The 20019-nt window shown below is 40.5% G+C and overlaps 1 protein-coding gene across 1 annotated transcript; it reads left to right on the top strand.

Annotated features, from left to right (window-relative positions):
- The first annotated feature begins 501 nt into the window (after positions 1–501).
- tmtc1 (transmembrane O-mannosyltransferase targeting cadherins 1) lies at positions 502–19272 on the top strand. The gene is made up of 19 exons (XM_037460377.2): positions 502–1043; positions 2942–3119; positions 3808–3881; positions 4502–4678; positions 5062–5143; positions 7313–7416; positions 8061–8250; positions 8752–8873; positions 9068–9235; positions 9354–9467; positions 11164–11307; positions 12904–13012; positions 13161–13263; positions 15028–15163; positions 15265–15409; positions 15542–15679; positions 16340–16462; positions 17414–17491; positions 18481–19272. The coding sequence occupies exons 1-19, from the start codon at positions 748–750 to the stop codon at positions 18604–18606; spliced, it is 2607 nt and encodes an 868-aa protein (XP_037316274.2). The 5' UTR covers positions 502–747; the 3' UTR covers positions 18607–19272.
- The last annotated feature ends 747 nt before the right edge of the window (positions 19273–20019 follow it).

The following is a 20019-nucleotide window of genomic DNA, read 5'->3' as shown; positions in this document are numbered from 1 at the left end:
CACGTGAAGGAATACTTCCCATAGCTGGAGGTCACTTGTGGCTTTCGTCCAATTGGAATACAAATTCTAATTTTCTGCTACGAGAATTGCTAGACTTTCTTTCATTATTCACAAACAAACTGTGGGGGCTTGGCATAGCTAGGTTCTTCCCAGTTGTATTTAATACAGGTATATTCATAGTTCAATAATTAAGTGGGAGTTTCATTAGGGAAAGTGTCTACACATACAGCGTCCATTTGCTAACTTTAGCTGTTTTATTATTCATTCTTGTTGTATGAGAAATAACTTGCGTTCCACCAATCGAGATAAATTAGTCAAACTTTTTTCAGCCACTGTCTTAACGTAGCACCACTCTCTTTTTTTTGTCTCAAAAACGAAATAAATCTTGATCTTTTCCCTGGGATTTTTTTACTTATGTGGCGTGGGTAAAGCAATTTAATTGTGCTTTACGTAAACCAATTGATGACGAGAAATGGGAGGAGGAATATTTCACAGACGACAGTGAAGTGCAGAAGTGCACTTGCTCAGAAAGAGTCGGGCGACCCAGATTGCACTTGAAGGCAGCACTACAGCCGCCCCACGCCAACAGCAGACCCAGATTGCACTTGAAGGCAGCACTACAGCCGCCCCTTCGCCCCACGCCAACAGCAGACACGGCCGCTACCTGCCGCCCGGAATGGACGTGTTCTCAACGGATACCAATTTCTCTGTTGGCGCAGCGGGGCCGCGGGAGAAGCCTGGCCCGACATGACAGCCATAGGGCTGGGGAAGAAAGCCCGCCCACGGCCGTGGTTCAGCGTCCGGCCCAAAGTGGGATGGGACATGGGTCGCTACGCCTTACTGACCGCTCTGTGCGCCCTGTGCTACAGCAACTCTCTCCGCGGGGAGTTGGTACACGACGATGTGTGGGCTATCGTCAACAATCCGGACGTCCGACCAGGCTCCAGCCTCCGAAACATCTTCAGCAACGACTTTTGGGGGAAAGGGATGGCGGACAATACGAGCCACAAGTCATACAGACCGCTATGCGTCCTCACTTTCAAGTAAGTTCACCCAGGTTCTTCCCTCCCCTCACCGGGAGCCCCTGAACTAACGCGACCATGTTCTACCGTTTGATCCGCCGGTGTATCGACACCAAACCGGGGTGAGCTAACTGCAGCATCGGAGCTAGAACCGCGAAAAAAGCTGACGTCATAGAGCTGTGATGTTGTGGAAGAAGAAGAAGCTGTCGCTGCTTCACAGTTAACTTTACAATAATATAATCCAAATATTTCAGTATGCAGTCACATACTGCAATGAGGGCCGGTTTTACGTGCCTACTGGTTTGTGAACCTACTGGTTAGTCTACGCGTGCGTGTTGGTTTCCCCCCGACAGGGGCAGATGTCGGGAGGAATCAGGTGACCGAGGCAGACAACATCTGCCTCGGTCACCTGATTCGTCACACATTCACAAACATATGGCTGAAAAGGTTCAAAATGCATCCCATATCCAATGCAGCGGTTACTATTGTATAAGTGAGCACTGCCACGTATGAAGAACCAACAATACAATCTAAGTCGGCAGCGCTGCGCCGTCGGCCAACCGAGCTTTTAGGTTGCCATGGTGATGTATATACCTTTCATGAAATTAAAGATCCTCAGTGGTAAGAACACCTTGTTTTTTGGTGGGCGTGCCAAACATGTATATCGATACTTTACACTTAACAAAGTAATTTAGGAAAATAGATTTAACTATGATCGTAAATATTCTGTATCTCTTTGAACACACAAGTGCTTTTATCCATTCACACGCATAAACTGATGACAGCAAAGCTCTCAATTCTGACGGCGGCAACACTGAAATATTGCTTAAACATTATAAATACAACACCCTGAAACAACTGCTTTGCCCACTCCGGAACGAATTGTCCACATGAGGGGAAATCTAGATGAGGTGTGGACTGGGCCTAGCTGCTCAGGTGATGGACACAATGTGTTCCCGGGGGGGGGGGGGGGGGGGGGTCTTTTAGGACTGACAGCAGCTGCCTTACTGCTCTGTCAGGGAGGTTTTCTACGCATTGGGCTGTTGCTTCATGGTAAGTAGGTCATCGTGTGGAGGATGCTGGTTCACATGGCAGAACCTTCTAGGCATTGAATGTGCATCTACACACATTTTCCCATCTGGTGAGATGGAAAAATGTGTTTTAGAGAAAGTCATGCTCAGTTTTCATTACTGAGAAATGATGATTAAAAGGTGAATTAGTTTTTTCTCGGCTCGTCCTTTCCCTGTAGACATGTACCAGCATTTGTACAACTCTAAATGCTGTCAATACTTTGCTTAATACTGGTGTTAACAATTAAGTAAATGAAGAATTATAAAGCTAATAAGGCCACAATTGAAGGCACATGACACGCTTTATTAACGTATCTGCAAACCTTTTTTTATCCTCCAGCAAAAATGAGCTTCCAGGTATTTTTTTAGATGTAGAGGTATGATTATTTTCCTCTCAGAAAAAAATAAGATTGATGGCTTGGTATCCCAGATTAGAGTCCGACAGTAGACAGCTGTGAGAGACTCTTTACTTAAAATTACTGAAAATGTTCTGCCCCTATGCAACCCTACGTTGAAACACTGTAATGTCTACCCTGAGTTCAACATTAACGCACAAGGCGTTGGTTTCTTCAAGCTGATTGAAAGTGTTAAAAAAATACAGTCTATAAATTTTGAATACATTTTTGTATGTCTCCTACCATGCAAAAACATAAATATAATGACATCTAAATCTAACGCCATGGAGTGACAACTGGACCCTGAACTGCTGAAATGCTTTATTTATCCATCGGTCTGTACCACTAATTTAACGCTTTCATCATATTAGATGTATTTCACGATTGATCATTAACCATTTTCATAGATGGAATATTTGCCCGACTGAATATTCTCTCTCTCTCTCTCTGCCAGGTTGAACATCCTGCTGGGCGGCATGACTCCTCTCTATTTCCACATCGTAAATGTGTGTTTGCACTACGCAGTAACCTGCCTTCTCATGTACATCTGTGAACGCTTTGTGTTTGAAGACTCGCGTCTGGCGTCGGTCACAGCACTCCTCTTTGCTGTGCATCCCGTCCACACAGAGGCCGTGAGTACCAGACACACAAACCATCACATGCTGCAGGAATTTAAAAAAAAGAGTTGAACCCTCGATAATCCATCTTCACATTTAATGGATCCTCTGGAAATTTGCAAATACTGTGTTCGAAAAAATCTTACTCCACACTAGTGCAAAATCATTAAACAGAACATTTATTTGTAATCAGCCTGTTGCAGCCAGATCCCCATGTTGGCCGCCTATCAGCTTGTGGCTGTGTGTGTTACCTGTGGTCAGTTGAAAGGGATCCACCACCCCCGCTTGTCCTTCCTCTCTCTCTTTGCCTCTCACAAAATATGGTACTATTACAAAAAGCTGAACAAACAAAAACAACCTATTCTGGCCTTAATTTCCATTTATGTCTAGTAGCTACGAGGATATTAATGGGGCCTTACCATGTAAGAAAACAGAAATAATTATTTCATTTCTCCCTAGTTTGCTAACAAGTGGTGAATGTATCACTTTAGGATGTGAATATGTGTTTGGTTTGGTGGTGTTTAATGATCATTTTAATACTAATAATGATAATAAATCATATTCATGGGGATTCTCTTTCATAATAACTTATGTTTTTAAAATAACTATTGATCACAATAAATCGAGTGGTGTGCAGCAGGTCGAATGAGCAATCTCTGAAATGTCTGTGTGTGTGTGTGTGTGTGTGTATATGTGTTTGTAGGTGTCTGGTATTGTGGGCAGGGCGGATGTCTTGGCATGTCTGCTGTTCCTGCTGACGTTCATTTCCTACATCAGGTAAGAGGTCCTTGCACACACAGACACTTATTATTTACTGAGAATGAGACATTTTCCATCCTAGAAGCAGAAGCACTCTCTCCTAGAAATCTCGGGAAATGGACTTATTTTTAAGGTATAGCTTTAGCTTCAGTCCATGCCGCAATACTAAATGCAACAAGTCCAAATATGGGTTCCCAACCTGGCTGCTTTAGTGGACTACTGCATCTTTAGCAATTAAACAAGTACTGGTATCCCATTACACTGACTGGCCTCTGAGACTCAGCTGTGATCAATTGTGTGACTGATTCACCAGAAAGGTTGATAGTTTTGATAAGAAGTTACAGCCTGAATCATGTATTCAAAAACCACTTATTTCACATATTGTATTATTTGTCCGGCAGCCTAGCATAACAACTTGAAACTAACAAAGGTTGTGTCTGTGCTAAGGCTACTTATAGATCATGAATGCTTGAGTAACTTAGCTGATCCATGAATATGAGCATTTGAATGTGCCATTTGTTATTTGTAGCCTATACGCAGACCTTAATTGAATTAATGTGGCAATTTATTATTAATTATGCTATAACATGCTGGGTCTCGACCTCGCTGTGTGTAACTCGTTCACCCCTCTCTATCAGGAGTGTGGGTGTGTGTGTCTCTGAGGACTCTGCGCCCTCCACGCTGTCAGTGTGTTCTCTGCTTGTCACTTTGTTGCTGGGCACCTGTGCCATGCTGGTGAAGGAGACTGGCATCACTGTGTTCGGAGTGTGCTTGCTCTACGACGCCCTGGTGCTGTGCCGCAAACCTCTGGTCAAGTAAGCGCACAGGGTTTTGCTCTGTTCATGTTTAGCTTGGTTTTATTATCATAATTTATATAGCAATAGTTCAAGTCCAAGTCTGGATAACTTAAGAAAAAAATACTATGATGGTATGACTTATATGTATATATATATGTATATATAACTACTAATATACATGAGAGCTGGCTTTGAATTTCGGGAGTCTCTCGGAAGAATCGGGAGGTTGACATGTCTGGTTGTGCCTCCAATACCTGTGAGGGGCACCGTGTAAAATGTTTGTGTGTTTACAATTGCAGTGAAGTGGGTCAGCATTTTAACAGTCACAAAAGAGAAAATGTGTGCAGAAAGCTCACAGAGAAAAGTCCGACTGATCTTCTGTATATCTCTGTGTCCATCAGTCACCTGACTGGCTCCAGATTCAGGACCCTCCACCACATCTTCCGCCCCTTCATCAAACGAGCCTGCCTTATCTCTGGCTATGTGAGTTTTTTTTTATTCACATTAAAATGTACAATATTGGTGGCACACAAGTGTGATATACTTATCATTGCGGTTGGTCATTTTACAAAGTAAGGCATAGATATTAAGATTTTTATTAGTTTTTCTTATTTGGGATTGCATTATTGTTCAATGCTAATACAGCTAAAAATGGTGACTACTAAATATTTAATACAATTATATTTTCTTCAATGTTGTTTCCCTTTTTCATTGTTTATTGTATTTGTTCATATAGTCCAGCAGGGGCCATTAAGCTGTCATAGGTACAGGGCTCAAAGGGTTTTTTGAAGTGCGGTTAGATGAGCTCATTGTTATAGTCTGTACTGACTGTAGATGACAGTAGGCACACTCCTAGTATAATGAAATGGGCAGGAGTACCAACATGAGAGCAAAGTAATACCCCTCTGTGGAAAATATATTTATTATTAATTTATTAATAATTTGGTAAGTTGACCTATTTTTTATATTCAGAAAGCAATTGAATGGCATATTAATGATATGTTAGGAAGGTAGGTGTATTGGAAATTTTAAATGGTTATACTTTTAAATTAATTAAAAACTAGAAAATGCATTTCCTGCTGAAAATGCGTTTGAATGCATAAAGCTGAAATTAATTTCAGAAAGTTGCTTAAAGTACCGAAATGAAAAAAGCAGAAATTAATTCTAAACATTGCTGAAAATACAGAAATGAGAAAAGCTGAAATTATTTTTAAAGAATTGGAAAAAAAAACACAGAAATGGGAGTAGCTCATATAAATCTGAAAAAATGCAGAAATAATAAAAGCTGAGAATTAAAAAATGTATTTTTTGTAGTAATATAAGTAGTAGTATTAGTTATAGTTGTAATTGTGGTACTAGTGGTAGTAGCAGTAGAAGTAAGTAAGGGGAGGGGGGGGGGGTTGGGAGACTGAATATTTGTTATTCAAACTAAGAAGCTATTAATTGATGGGCCTCATCAAACATTACAGTAAGAATTCCCTCCATGGGGGGTTTGTTTTATAATGATGGGATTGGGGGGGAGAGAAAGAGCGAAAACTGGACAAAGGGAGGGAGGATTAGAGGAAGAGTGTAAGGAAGGGAGAGATGTCTGTTGACAGAAAGCAGCGTCATGTGACTCAACTAATCAGCTGTTATGGTTCAGCTGTGTGAGACAGAGTGCAGCGCGCTTGTGCTACCGCAGAGGCCACACTCAATAAAGATTCAAAGAACAATACTTGGAATGCATCAATGCATTCCAACAACTAGAAATGGGCACCTGGGCCTGGTGCCCTGAGATTAAAAGACCCAATGTTCATTCATTCACTCTCTCTCTTCTCTCCAGCCGACGTCCTGTGGTATGGTAGTGCAGCCGCCGTGTCTACGCTTTGTTTTCCTTATAGTTAGATACACTTGACAACACGCATCTCGACGTTCACATCCCAAAAAATAACATGTTAAACCGCTTTAAACAGTGCATTGTCATGGCCCAAAGAGCCAGGTCGTGACAAATGGGGGCTCGTCTTTAAAAAAAATATTGTTGTATTTGAATTTCCTTCTCATTACATTTGGACAGAATGCAATAACTCCAAATAGTTTCTGTGTCTGTCCAATCATTTCATTGGGCCGGAGTTACATTGTTTGACCACCTAAATTGTTTGCACTCGTTGCGTGGCACAGGACTATTACACAAGCTACTATCTTGACAACTGTAAGTACTAACAGTAGCTGGGTTTGTTGTTCATAATCATTCTGGCTTAGTGACTTTAAAAGAAGATCTGGAGGGATGTGCTCTCTGTTACATTGACTTGGCAGCGACTTATAGAACTAGTGCTACATGCTTCCACTAGAAGGGAATTGGCCAAACTAACTGAATTATTTGGTTGAACAATTGTTTTTAAATTAAGCGTATTCTTACCAGTTTTTCTAAAAACTGTGGGATAGTATGAGTCCAATACAAAGGCTGAAGTAATTCTAATATATATTTGGACATTTCTGAATAGGGAAAGTGAAAAAAAGTGAGTAATCCAACGCAGCCATTGTCTCTATAACAAATACACCAAAGTATTTTGTGCCTTTGTAACTACGCTCCAGTCATTTTTAGAATATATCAGACACAGTTTGGCTTTGTAACTGTACTCACATTCGCCCCCTTGCCCCTCTGGACCCCTCCAGGTATTGATCATCATGTCGGTCAGGCTGTGGCTGATGGGAGGATCCATGCCCCTCTTCTCTGAACAGGACAACCCTGCTTCCTTCTCCCCACACCTGCTTACCAGGTCAGTGACACACTTTTCTGTAACTAGAGAATGGAACGTGCTTTCAGAGTCACAACCCCATAGAAGACGCTAGATTTGTCACTATTAGCTTTTACAGTCCCTTCTGGGACTTTTACTGCGTCCTGTTGACCGACGAGCCAGTTATGATAGACATTATATTTTCTTGATATTGCTAATTAGCAATTCTTGCTCACTAACGGACTCATTTGATTTCATTCAAAACTAATGCGAGTAAGGTAATGACCAGGAATGTTTGATGTTGTCCTTGCTTCTGACAGACGAGAGATTTGTTGTTGTTTTCTAATACTTACAGTATGCAGCGCTTGCTGGTGACGTTGTTGGTGCTTGGGCCATAATATTAATAATAATCGTTACTACAGTTTCAATGTTGTCCTCGTGGACAGACTACGTTGGCTGCTTGTGCCCTAAAAACAAGTATCATAAATAAGCTAAACTATGAACTGGCATAGTGGATTGGACTTGAATTACTGCATATCAAAATCCAAATTTGAAAAAAGCAAATTCAGACAACCATCCTCATGGATGATAGACATGATTGATTGTAACTGTCCATAGGGCTGAAAGTGAATCACTTTTTCATTTATTGCCTCACGTCCTCTTTCACCACATCCTCCATGTTGCAGGATTTTGACGTATTCTTACCTGCTGTCCTTCAATGCGGGGCTGCTGCTGGCCCCCATCACTCTGTGTTACGACTGGCAGGTGGGCAGCATTCCCCTGGTGGAGTCGCTGAGCGACATGCGCATCGTGGCCACCGCGCTGCTGCTCGTGGGGTTGGCTGCTCTCACCCTGCACTGCATGTCCTCTCTGCAGGTAAGCGCAGGCAAGTGATTCGTAGCTGTGTACCAATGCTTATGGACTCTCTCTTTACCTCTTTCCTCATCGAATCATGTCACCTCATCATTTGAAGAGTGGAAGAGGTCTACCAATGTCAAAAATTCAAAAACCCTAAGATTACATTACAAAAGAGGATCACCTAAAAACTCAGCATTTACCATGAGATCTCAAGCTATATCTATACATATGCATGTACAAATGAGATATTGTGGCACATAGAGCAGAATAAGTATCAATGAGTTTGGATATATTTTGAACGTGTCATTTGATTTGTAATGAATTGTAACAAGACTGCTTTATACAGATAGTGTTGAAATCATTTGCAGTCTCCTAAAAGGGACTGAAGCATTTTCATAAACTAAATTGGTGATGATTTTTAGAACTAAGGACTCTATGGTCATCCAACTTAACCCTCCCCTTTTTGTTATAAGTTACATAAATTTAAAATTCTCTCTCTCTCCCTCTTTCTCTGTCTAGAGAAAGGATAGCAGACAAGTGTTGGTTGGAGTGTTGTTTTTGGTATTCCCCTTCATTCCTGCCAGTAACCTTTTCTTCAGGGTGGGGTTTGTTGTGGCTGAGAGGGTTCTCTACATGCCAAGGTGAGTGTGTGCGCGTTTGTGTGTACCTGTATAGTTGTTTGATGTTATGTCAAAATGTGTTGTGTGATGACAGTAACAGTGAGAGAAGGTAGTTGTGCAGTAGTCATTATACCTTTTGTCTTTTTTAGTATTCCACCTACTTGTCTCTCCACCAATCTCAAATGTACATCCCCCCTCTTCCTCTCCTCCTCTAGTATGGGTTATTGCATCCTGGTGGCTCATGGCCTAGGTCGGCTGTGTTCGTTGGTGGGCCGTTGGGGCACAACAGTCCTAAGTGTCTCCATGCTGCTGCTCCTCCTGCTCTTCTCCTGGAAGACTGTTCAGCAGAACCAAGTATGGCTCTCCAGGGAGGCACTGTTCCGGTAAGTTGTGTGTGCATGTGTGTGTGTGTGTGCTGGAACATAAATCAACTAGGTTAGCTTTTTTCTTCCTAACCGCCATGCATCCCATGCCTCATCCTCTTCTTCTTTTCTGTTTTAGCTCTGGTATACAGACCTTGCCACACAATGCCAAAGTCCACTACAACTACGCCAACTTCCTTAAAGACACTGGTCGGCACCAGCAGGCCATTCACCACTACGCGACTGCGCTCAGGTCTGACTAGACTAAAGCTCTCTGACAGTCTAACACTTTTAGACACAGTACTTGGGGTTGCTGTTTTATATCAACTTTCTGTATTACATTGCAAAGTCAAAGTTTCCTTAACTTAAATAATGGTTATGCCAACCCTAAGCTGACAACCTGTAGCACACTTGGGCGATTGTGGGTGAATGGGGAGCACCGTTGTCCTCCAGAGGGTTGGTGGTTTGATCCCAGGCCCAGTCGATGTGTCCTTGGGCAAGACACTTAACCCCAACATTGCTTCTGTCATTGTGACTAGAGTGTGTGACTGTTAGTGACTGATGGGCAGGTGGCCCTGTGTAGGCTCCTGTCATTTTGTGGGGCTGGGGTGTGTGTGATGGAAAAAATATACTGATGTGGACAGTTAAATATCTGAGGAACAAAAGAATGCCACATCTTTTGATGGAAATAAGTTTCAGCCTTCACTTTTCAAAGTGAAAAAATGACGTGGCAGGCTAGTCCATTTTTCCCAAATTCAATTTCTGCAACTGAAAATGCTTCTCAGTATCTTGTGTGCCCCCCCCCCCACGTGTTTGTATGCATGCTTGACAACGTGGCAGCATGCTCGTAAGGAGACAACGGATGGTGTGTTGTGGGATGCCCTCCCAAACATGTCGGACATGTCCTGTAAAGTCTGAGGAGCACCCTGGCGGTGTATGATGGACCGAAATGTCCCAGAGGTGTCATGTTGGGTTTAGGTCAGGTGATTATGAAGGCCATTCAATTTGATCTATTCCTTCAACCCCCAGGGCCCTATTCCTTGTACGTGGTTCATCCAAGTTGATCAAATGTCCCATTATCCAGCTCAAATTACCAAAATGATTAATGTCAGGCTATCTTGGTTCCTCAACAGCTGATCTGCACTCAAACAGTCTCATTAATTTAAACCAGTTAGTTAGTCTTCAGGATATTTGCGTGTGTGGGTCCTTCAGAAGGCGGAAGAAAACCAACCAGGATTTTTTTAACCGTACAACAGCAAATAAAAATCTTTTTTCTCTGACGAGATGATCATGAAAGATATACAGTTGAAACCAGAAGTTTACATACACTGTGCAAAAAGACACAACACTTTTTTTCTCCCTGTCTGAAGTTAAATCAGACTAAACCTCTCCTGTTTCAGGTCCGTTAGTATTACCAAAATTATGTAACTTTTGCTATAAGTCACAATAATGAGAGAGAATATTTTAGAGAATTTTTCCTTAGTTTCTTCAAGGTTTTTCAACACTAGTGAAAAAACAGTCAAAGAGATCAAGAGGGAGAAACTTGAATTGGCCTTCACATGGAAAACAAGTCCTTGTGTCCCTGTTCTTCCCTGAGCCTAAATGTCAGATGTGCTTTAAATGACTCACAAAAAGGCTTCTGATCATATTTATTTATTGATAAGGTTCCACATGAAACAGGATCTTGATTGTCGATTACTCACATTGAGTAAATTGATTCACTTTGTGCGTCCGTTGCATGTTCGGCTACAGGGAAACCTTCACTATTTGCTCTAAGGCTTGTACTCTTTAATTGTAACCCTACCCTAACCCTAAGCCTGTAATAATATGTTGCTGTAATTGGTAAAAAACAATTCACTTCATTAGTGACCACTGGTTTAAGAAATTAAATTGAATTAAATTGAATTGAATATGTTTTTATAAATTTTTTTTTTTTTTATTTCTATCAGATTATTCCCACGCCATGCCAGCGCCATGAACAATCTTGGCACTCTGACTCGTGACCCAGAGGAGGCTGAGCGCTACTACAGGACGGCCCTGGAAATCAACCCCCAGCACAACAGAGCGCTCTTTAACCTGGGAAACCTCCTTAAGTAAGACTCACAAAGTGGACTTCTGATAAGCCATGACATTGCAGCTGGATTGCTGCTTGCCACATGATAATACCAGTTTCTAGTTGTTTTTCAAGTTGTTTTTTGCAAAGCTCTGCAGTGATCTTGTAAAACAGGATTTGACCCTTAAAGCTGGACACAGTCTTATTGTTTTGACAGCAACATCTTAATGGTCGCTATTTATCCTCTCTTTTTAGTTCAGATCCCTGCTACGACTTATAAGTGTCTTTTTATTTTATTGATCTTTGGAGCATATTATTCAGCTTTTAAGTCTTTTCATACACACACAATTAATTTGATCAAGTTTTTTATTTACTCAATATTGAATCATTACCTAAACTACTAAATTACTCAGACAATAATAATAATAAATAACTAAACATTATTGTTTAATAGTGTACCATTTTAATACTTTTTATGACATACTATACATATGTTGTAATTTTATATTTATATGTATAGCCCAAAATCGCAAATTACAAATTTTCCTCAGAGGGCTTTACGGTCTGTAAACATGCAACATCAACAAAAAAAGAAATGCAATACGGACATTCCTATTTATTGATGCTTGATTTCTTATTAAACCCAGGAACTACATCATGTATTCGCTAACATCAAGATCATTTAATAACTGAAAAGTTTTTATCGGTTGTGATTAGCATGCTGAATAATTGTGGACATTATGGCCTGAGAAGTGTTAATTGGATTTTTGGATCATAGTCTTCCATATTGGGTTTGTGTAACAGCTTATTTCGACCTCAGGTATCTTTGGGTGTCTGCGGCTTCCCACTTGGTGAGAATCTCTTCTCTTAGCTGCAGCAGGCCGTTGAATCTGTTTATTAGTCCGCGCTTCAATTTAATATATAGTGAAGGAGCTTATCTAATTGAAGTCCCCTCTACAGACATTAATTAAGACCAAATATGAGTATTACAAATGGAGCGTAGTGTTTTTTCCGGGAGACACAATGTGTTGATAATTTGAACTCAATAAATTGAAGGGTTTTTTACCTTGAAAGTTGATGGTTAGGGTTAGACATGGACTAGCCTGGTATTGAACCACTCATCTTCTGAATGAGAGACGACCCACCGTTATTTTATGAGAATTAGTTTAGTGAAATAATTTTTATTTTCATTAAATATATATCGGGTGCAAATTCGTCGAAATTTGGCAAAATTTCGCCAAAAGGTGATTCCTGTAGATCTGCAATATAAATATTTTGGTGGGGGGGGGGGGGGGTCCTCCAAGTAATCTGCGAATGCAAGCTGTTATGAAGATTTATTTCAAACCTCGCAAATCCTATCAACCATTTTTGCTGGTTAGAATAACGGTGTTATCGGATAGTACAGTGTCTATTTCTTGGTTTTGAAAAATAGAAACGAGAAAACAATGAAAAATGTACCTTTACACTAAATCTGGAATTTAAGTTTAATTTTTTCAAATCAGCTAACCAATAAAAATCAGCAATCATAAAACTATTAAAGATCTGGTGGCTGTTGATGTTGTTGATGATAGTAAAGTAATATTGCACTGCTGCCCATAATGATAAGAATGAGAATGCTACTGTGGCTGTGTTCTAGGTCCCAGGGAAAGGACAGAGAGGCTGAGACTCTGCTGAAGGACTCGCTGCACTTTGGTCAACACTTTGCTGATGCTTACTCCAGCCTCGCATCACTCTATGCTGAGCAGGTGAAACATTTACAATAGACAATACTCTGTCTTTCTCTCACTATCACACATATAAAGTATTTATAACCCTTGACTTTTAAGCATGCAGGTATGTTGTAATGCACCACTTCTGAATAACTGTATTCATTTCACCTGCTGTATGCCACAGAAACGCTTTGCTGAAGCCAGTGACGTGTATTTGAAAGGAATCGAGAACTGTCCGGATAGCTCCGACCTGCATAATAACTATGGAGTATTTTTGGTAGATTTGGGTAAGTTGAACATTCTCTGGTCCCTGGGGGATCGTCTTCTGCTGATTCCAAACATTGCTTTACATTCCTCCTACAATCCTTAATGCTCTCAGAACAGAGGACCTGTCTGTATATATTTTGTTTACTTGGGTTATAAAATTGGGGTACAAAATGGTACAAACACTTTTTTAATGAAATTGTTCTCCCAGTAAATCAGGGATAATTATATTATATATTATTTAAATAGAATTCTAAAACCAAAAAAGTATATTGGTGGGAAAACAAAACCATTTTAAACATTTAAAAAGTTTAAAAAGAAAAGAAATATAAAGCTTGCAACTTGCTGGTCATCAATAAGAGTGAAGGCTGAGTTACGCGCATGTTTTCTAGAATTGTACAAAGATGAGGCTTAATTGGGAAAATGACTCTTTTACTTGCAGCAAGTAAGAAGGCAAAAAGACATACCTTCTGGGAGTCAAGGATAATTTATTTATTGAAACTGAAATAAAGTATCCTTTAGATGAGATCTGACACCAACCTAATGCTAATTTAAATATATTTATAAGTATAGAAACTATCAAATGATTAATGATTAAATGATTAATGTCAAACGATTAAAACATGGAATCATGATTAATCACAGTTATGTCAGTTCACTCAAAATGAATCACAATTTATTGCATATTTCTATCTATTCTAAACGTCCCTTATATTTTTGCTCTCATCAACATGGAAAAGTGGATTGGCTTGCTTAATGCAAATGTTTTATTTTACTGAAAAACAACATTGCCAAATAGTGCGGTACAAAATAAAATTATAAAGTGCACATTTTCAGGTTAACAAGGACTATAGTGCAGTTAAACCATGGCAAGTTTGCTGTGAACAAAGCAGTCCGGCTTCTTATTTCAGAAACAATTAACTGTAACTGTTCTGCCACCACTTCGTTCCTTGACGCCAAATGGTGGAAAATATAATTGCCTTTTTTGATCTTAGAGTTATCCCTCCTCTCTTACCGTAGTTAGTCCCATTTGTTATAGTTAGAGTTTGACATATGTGCTCTAACCCTTTTCCTTGGAAAGATTTCACCGCTAAAACAAAAAAGGGAGCCAAAAACGGCAGAACAAATTGATACCACAATGCTTAATTAAAATCAGACCATAATGCTTTATTAAGGTATTCTATATCCTCTATACTCTACATACATTATGTCTAAGTGGACACACTAAAGACTTGTCATTCTAGTTAGCGGTTCTGTAGCTAACAGTTAGCCTGATTGCTCTCACTTAAGTAAACTTGATACTAATGGACAGATTCCTCATGGAAAAATGTGTACCATTTATTTATTTTGTTCTTTTTTGTGACAGAGATTTCATCCACCAGTCATGCAATGTCAACAAATGTAATTGTAGGAAAATCTGTGAGCGAAGTTGTAAAGACTCCATTATCTCCTCATGTGTTGACAGGAAGTCCTGTCAAGAATTTCCGTTTTTTTGTGTTTTTTTGTCTCTTAGGATTCCTTACATACATTGTTAAAGAAAGCACCAAGACTAGAGGAGTTATTACAAATGTTGCTAGTGCAGGTGTTACATGCGGCATGATAACGGTTTCCTGTTTGGAGTCATTTCTTAATCACAATTCTGGACATCCAATTTTTAATAAATAAATATAACTAATATGGCCCACTGTGTCAGAGGCTTAACTGAGGTCAAGGAGAATTTAAATATAATACAGGCCAATGCTGTCTGCAAGCAATAGTATATTTCTGACCTACCTCCTGATCCTCAGGAGAGGGGGAGCTGGCAGCCGCTCACTACCAGCAAGCCATTAGGCTCAAACCAACACACTACGTTGCCATGGTGAACCTTGGCCGCCTGCTCCGTTCATCCAATGAGAACATTGAAGCAGAATCTTGGTATAAGAGGTGAGTAATGTGTATCTGTAAATTTAAACCTGTAATTTTTATTATAAAACATTTATAATTGTGGTCAGCCGTTCTTGGTGATCATTGACCTTTTCTTGCAGAGCGCTGCTGGTGACGAGAAAGGTGGAGATTCTGACCCCGCTTGGAGCTCTTTATTACAACACGGGGCGGTACGAGGAAGCCCTGCAGGTGTACACAGATGCCACCACCCTGCAGCCAGATAACACAGACATTTGGCTGGCTCTGGTGAATAGACACACACACAAACACAAACACAAACACAAAACATAACTGACTGGCCTGAACCTAACCTGAAGCAAAATCTGAAAAAAATGGTTTCTCACGCACACACATTCACACACGCCGTTTGTGTCCCAGGCCCAGGTTTTGGCCATGGCCAGTCGTACCAAGGAGGCAGAGAAGATGACGCTGGACATCATATCTAGAGAAGCCAGCTGTATCGAATGTTACCGTCTTTTGTCGGCCATCTACAACAAGCATGGAAACTACACAGAGGTGTGTGTGTGATTGCTTGTAGATATGAGTGTCGCATGGCCTTGGTGTCGCTCAGAGGGCAAATAGCAGGAGATACCTTTCACTTTGTGTAGAAACAAATCACCGCTGTATGTAAAGCCTGGAACACACCAAGCCGACGGGCGGCCGACTAAACCTCCTCAGTGTGTTCCGCACCGTCAGCGGTGTCCATCGATTACCTCATCTTAGACACGGAGACCTCTGTGCTTATACTTCAGCTGCTCGACAAAAGAATGCTAATGATAAAGTTGCTCCGACTGGCTGTCACACCTTATGTTCGAAGCCCTACTTACTGACAAAGTAAGTAAGGCAGTAAGGCAGGATACACAGTTTTTATAAAGAAATAGTTCTACCAACTCTGTTTATATTGGTGTACAGATTAAACAAACAAGATTTAGATGTTGGGTCGGTTAGGACTTTGGACCGAGCAATGTGTCAGACACTTCATTTCAACACACACATACAACGCAACTTTTGTTGCAGCTAGAGTAAACAACAAGGAAAAAGTAATACAGGTAATTTTGGATATTTTGGAAATCCCATCATTTGTCAGGTTTTAGATTGTTAACTCTTCGAAAGGTGGACTTTCATTGTGAATGTGCATTTGTGTGTGTGTGATTATATGTGCGTGTCTCTGTGCAGGCACTGGATGCTCTGGAACAGGCCTTGCAGCAGAGTCCCTCTGATCCGACAGTGAGAGCAGAGCTGTACTTTTCCAAAGGAAACCAGCTCAGAGAGATGAACCAGCTGGACCAAGCCTTCGAGGTATGACATTTTTCTTCTATTATTATTTCTCATACATTCTACCGTTTACCCCTGCGACACAGGCTCACTCAGAGTTGCGTCTGTTTGACCCACAGCAAAGGATTAGGTACACACAGGGCAACTGTGGCTGAGTTGTAGAGCCGGGCTTTCCTTTAATCAGACGATCAGAAGTTTGATCCCCACCGCTGCTGGTCCATGGTGATGGACAGCGGAGTTGACACACTTACAAGTCATGCATTCAAATGCTACTCAAAGGCTTTGAACTATGGTCACTCAGCTGTATCACAGTACTTCACAGCGAGCACTACATTACCTTACAATACATGTCATTTAACTCACGCTTTTCTCCAAAGCGACTTACAATAAGTGCATTTCAGCCATAAGGATACAAACAACAAGTGCAATTTAATAAAATAAGCCGGTTTACAACTTGTTATAGATTATAAGTACAATTTTTAAGTGCTACAAATTGTTAGTGTTTTTCAGTCACGGTGTAGTCTGAAGAGGTGTGTCTTTAGTCCTGATGTCATCGGAGAGCTCGTTCCACCGTTTCAGAGCAAGGACAGCGTCAAGGAAGCGTCGCGATCTTGTCGAGTGTTTTGCTCTCTCAGAGGGAGGAACAAGCAGCTTGGCAGATGCAGAGCAGTGTGTGTGGGTTGGGATGTAGGGTTTCACCATGTCCTGGATGTAGACTGGACCTGATCCATTCACAGCATGGTACGTGAGTACCAATGTTTTGAAGTGGATGTGGGCAGCCACTGGTAACCAGTGCGCGTTTTCCATGGCGATGATAACGCTTTGTTTGAAAATGTACGCACATGAGTCCCTCTGTCCACCAAGACAGAGTATTTTAATTTTCCCAACAATTGTCCACTCCAATACAACTACCAAACAAACCCTATTGTTGAGTGCAATATGAAATGGACCAGTCGGTTTTTCTTCTCTCACCAGAGCTACAAGCAAGCTGTTGAACTCAAACCTGACCAGTCCCAAGCCTGGATGAACATGGGAGGGATTCAGCACATTAAGGTAGCAAATGTCCATTCATTTCTGAAGACAAATAACAAATTCCGTTCCATTCCGTGGTAGGCTTGATTTTCTCAAAACCAATCCAACGTCATCCGCTCCTGAAGGTTCTTGCCAAAGAGGTAATGATGAAAATAGGACAGTTGGGATATGCAGAAGGTTATGCTGGCCAGTCCTCTTCTGGCATCTTGGCCTCTTGTTGGGTGACAGAAGTTTGTTTAGACCTTACTCTGTACTGTGTCTCTCACTGCAGTCACAGCTTGTTCAGCTTTCTCTAAAAGCTGTCTGTCTACTTCTTGGGGGTTCAGCTCTAACGTTTTTCATCGATAGGATCAAATATTTGACCGCAGTTAACGTTTTTTTTACTTCCGGTGTGCGTACACCCCAGAAACAAAACCGGCACTTTCTGCAGTCAGTTAGATCGGAGAGACCGAGACATCAGTTGAAGATGAAGAGAGCTTTTTTCATTCATTTTTTCGGTGGAATTCTGCTTCGCTATGATTAAATGTGTTTAGTTTTGTGTTTAAAAATACAATGAAACAACATTAAAGCGTGTCCAACATACACACATACTAAAGTGATTACTCGTTAATTTATAAGATTTAGTCATTAGAAGAAAACCCAACTTTTAATCGCGATTAAAAGTTGAATAAATGTGCGATTAATTAGTTCTATTGACGTCTCAAATTTATATATAATATATATATATATATATATATATATATATATATATATATATATATACTCACAAACCATGAATACTAAAGAAATAAAAGATCAACATTTTTATATTTGACCAGTGTGTCAGATTAGTAATTCCTTAATCTACCCTTCATACACATTCGTGGTATCAATGGGATTTGTTCATAACTCGAGTTTGGATTACAGCTAGAAGGGGAGTGCCTAGTGACATAAGCATACATTTAATTCATTAATTAAACCAACTAAGCTTATACCGTTGAATACATGTATGTTCCTGTTTGTGTGTGCAGGGAGACTATGCAGCAGCCAGGATGTACTACCAACGAGCCTTGCTTCTGAACCCTGGCTCCAAACTTCTGGAAGAAAATTTGGCTAAACTGGACCGACTGGAGAGAAGACTGACCGAGGGAGCGTAGACAACTACGGTTCTCCAGACACTATACCATCATGGGCACAGATGAGGGAAGAAGGGCACAGCCCAGCCTTTGGAGGCCCAAACATCAGCGCTGGATAAGACAGACCTGACCTACTTAGGAACCTACCTAAGAACACTAGCCTTGGTAAGAGCAGTGCACTATGATGAACTTGGCAGAACTGCACTGTGTGTCAGTAGACCGGGTGTGGACTCAAAGAGACTGGTTGAGATTCAGTTCAGACGCCTTTGAAGGCGAGAAGGGATTAATCCAAGGGATTGCACTTGTTCCATGTGATGGCTTTTCCTTTATGTCACGATGTGTGAGAATTTGTATGAAATGTATGAAGAAGGTGTGTGGAACATGTTGTTGTTATTATTATTATTATGTTATTAAGTAAATGAGCATGGGAACAGTACATTCTAAGATTTTATTGTGATCCTTCTGCAAGTATAATAAGCTAGTTTTTGTACTCCTGACTCTGCTTCATGTATATCATAACCTCTGAAGATTGATGTTTAGTTTCTTGTTGTGGTTTTGTTGACAGTTATATTGATTATGAATGAGTATTGTTGTGGATTGACTGGAGATGCAAATTAAGTGACCTGTGTAATGAGTGACATGCACCAAGAAAATACAGTGTGTTTTATTAAATGGTGTTTGGAGTTATTACTAATCATATTACAAATGTTTATGTATAAAGTAAACCTTGATGGACTCGTTATCCATAAGACCCACTAATTTAGATACACATAACTATTGTGAATTAAACCGTCCAGTACTTGGATGAAGACACAGGACATAAGTGGATACAAGCAGAGGTTTAGGTCTGTCCCATGGCTGACTGTTCACAAACAGACCGCAGACATGTTGCTTAAACAACTAACTTCTCATCTGAAAAAGTCCTAAAATTACATTTTGTGACTTGAATATAGTAGCATTTATAAACTTCAACTTACACAAGAACGGAAAAAAGAGTGGCACTTTTTGCTTTTCAAAACCTGCCCTCTTTGCATCCGCCTTCCGGTGTAACTGAGATACTTTCCGTATGCTAGTGAGATGCTCTTACATTCACTAGTCACCCGAAGAGACCGAAGAGAACACTGTACACACCTGTAAAAATCATGTACAGGTTGGATGCCCTGCATGTAAGAAGCAGATTTCTGTGATTACTTATAGACATATAGGCTGGAAGCAAAGGACCCTGCTCAAACTTAAACCTTAAATTACTTGCTCTTAAAGAAGGAATATAAATTATGGGACTTGATTTAGTACTTGGTTTGGTCATTAGTCCCTGTTAACTCAAGGTGGTGCCCCATATTTTTTTATTTTGTTCAATTAAATTAAATCAAAAAATGTATGTTAAATCATTAACATCAATTTCAAATTCATGTTAATGATTTAGTTCCACACTAG

Source organism: Pungitius pungitius, chromosome 2 (assembly GCF_949316345.1).
Source record: "Pungitius pungitius chromosome 2, fPunPun2.1, whole genome shotgun sequence".
Classification (NCBI taxonomy): domain Eukaryota; kingdom Metazoa; phylum Chordata; class Actinopteri; order Perciformes; family Gasterosteidae; genus Pungitius; species Pungitius pungitius.
The sequence above is the reverse complement of the archived record's forward strand: the minus strand, read 5'-3'. Positions and strand labels throughout refer to the sequence as shown.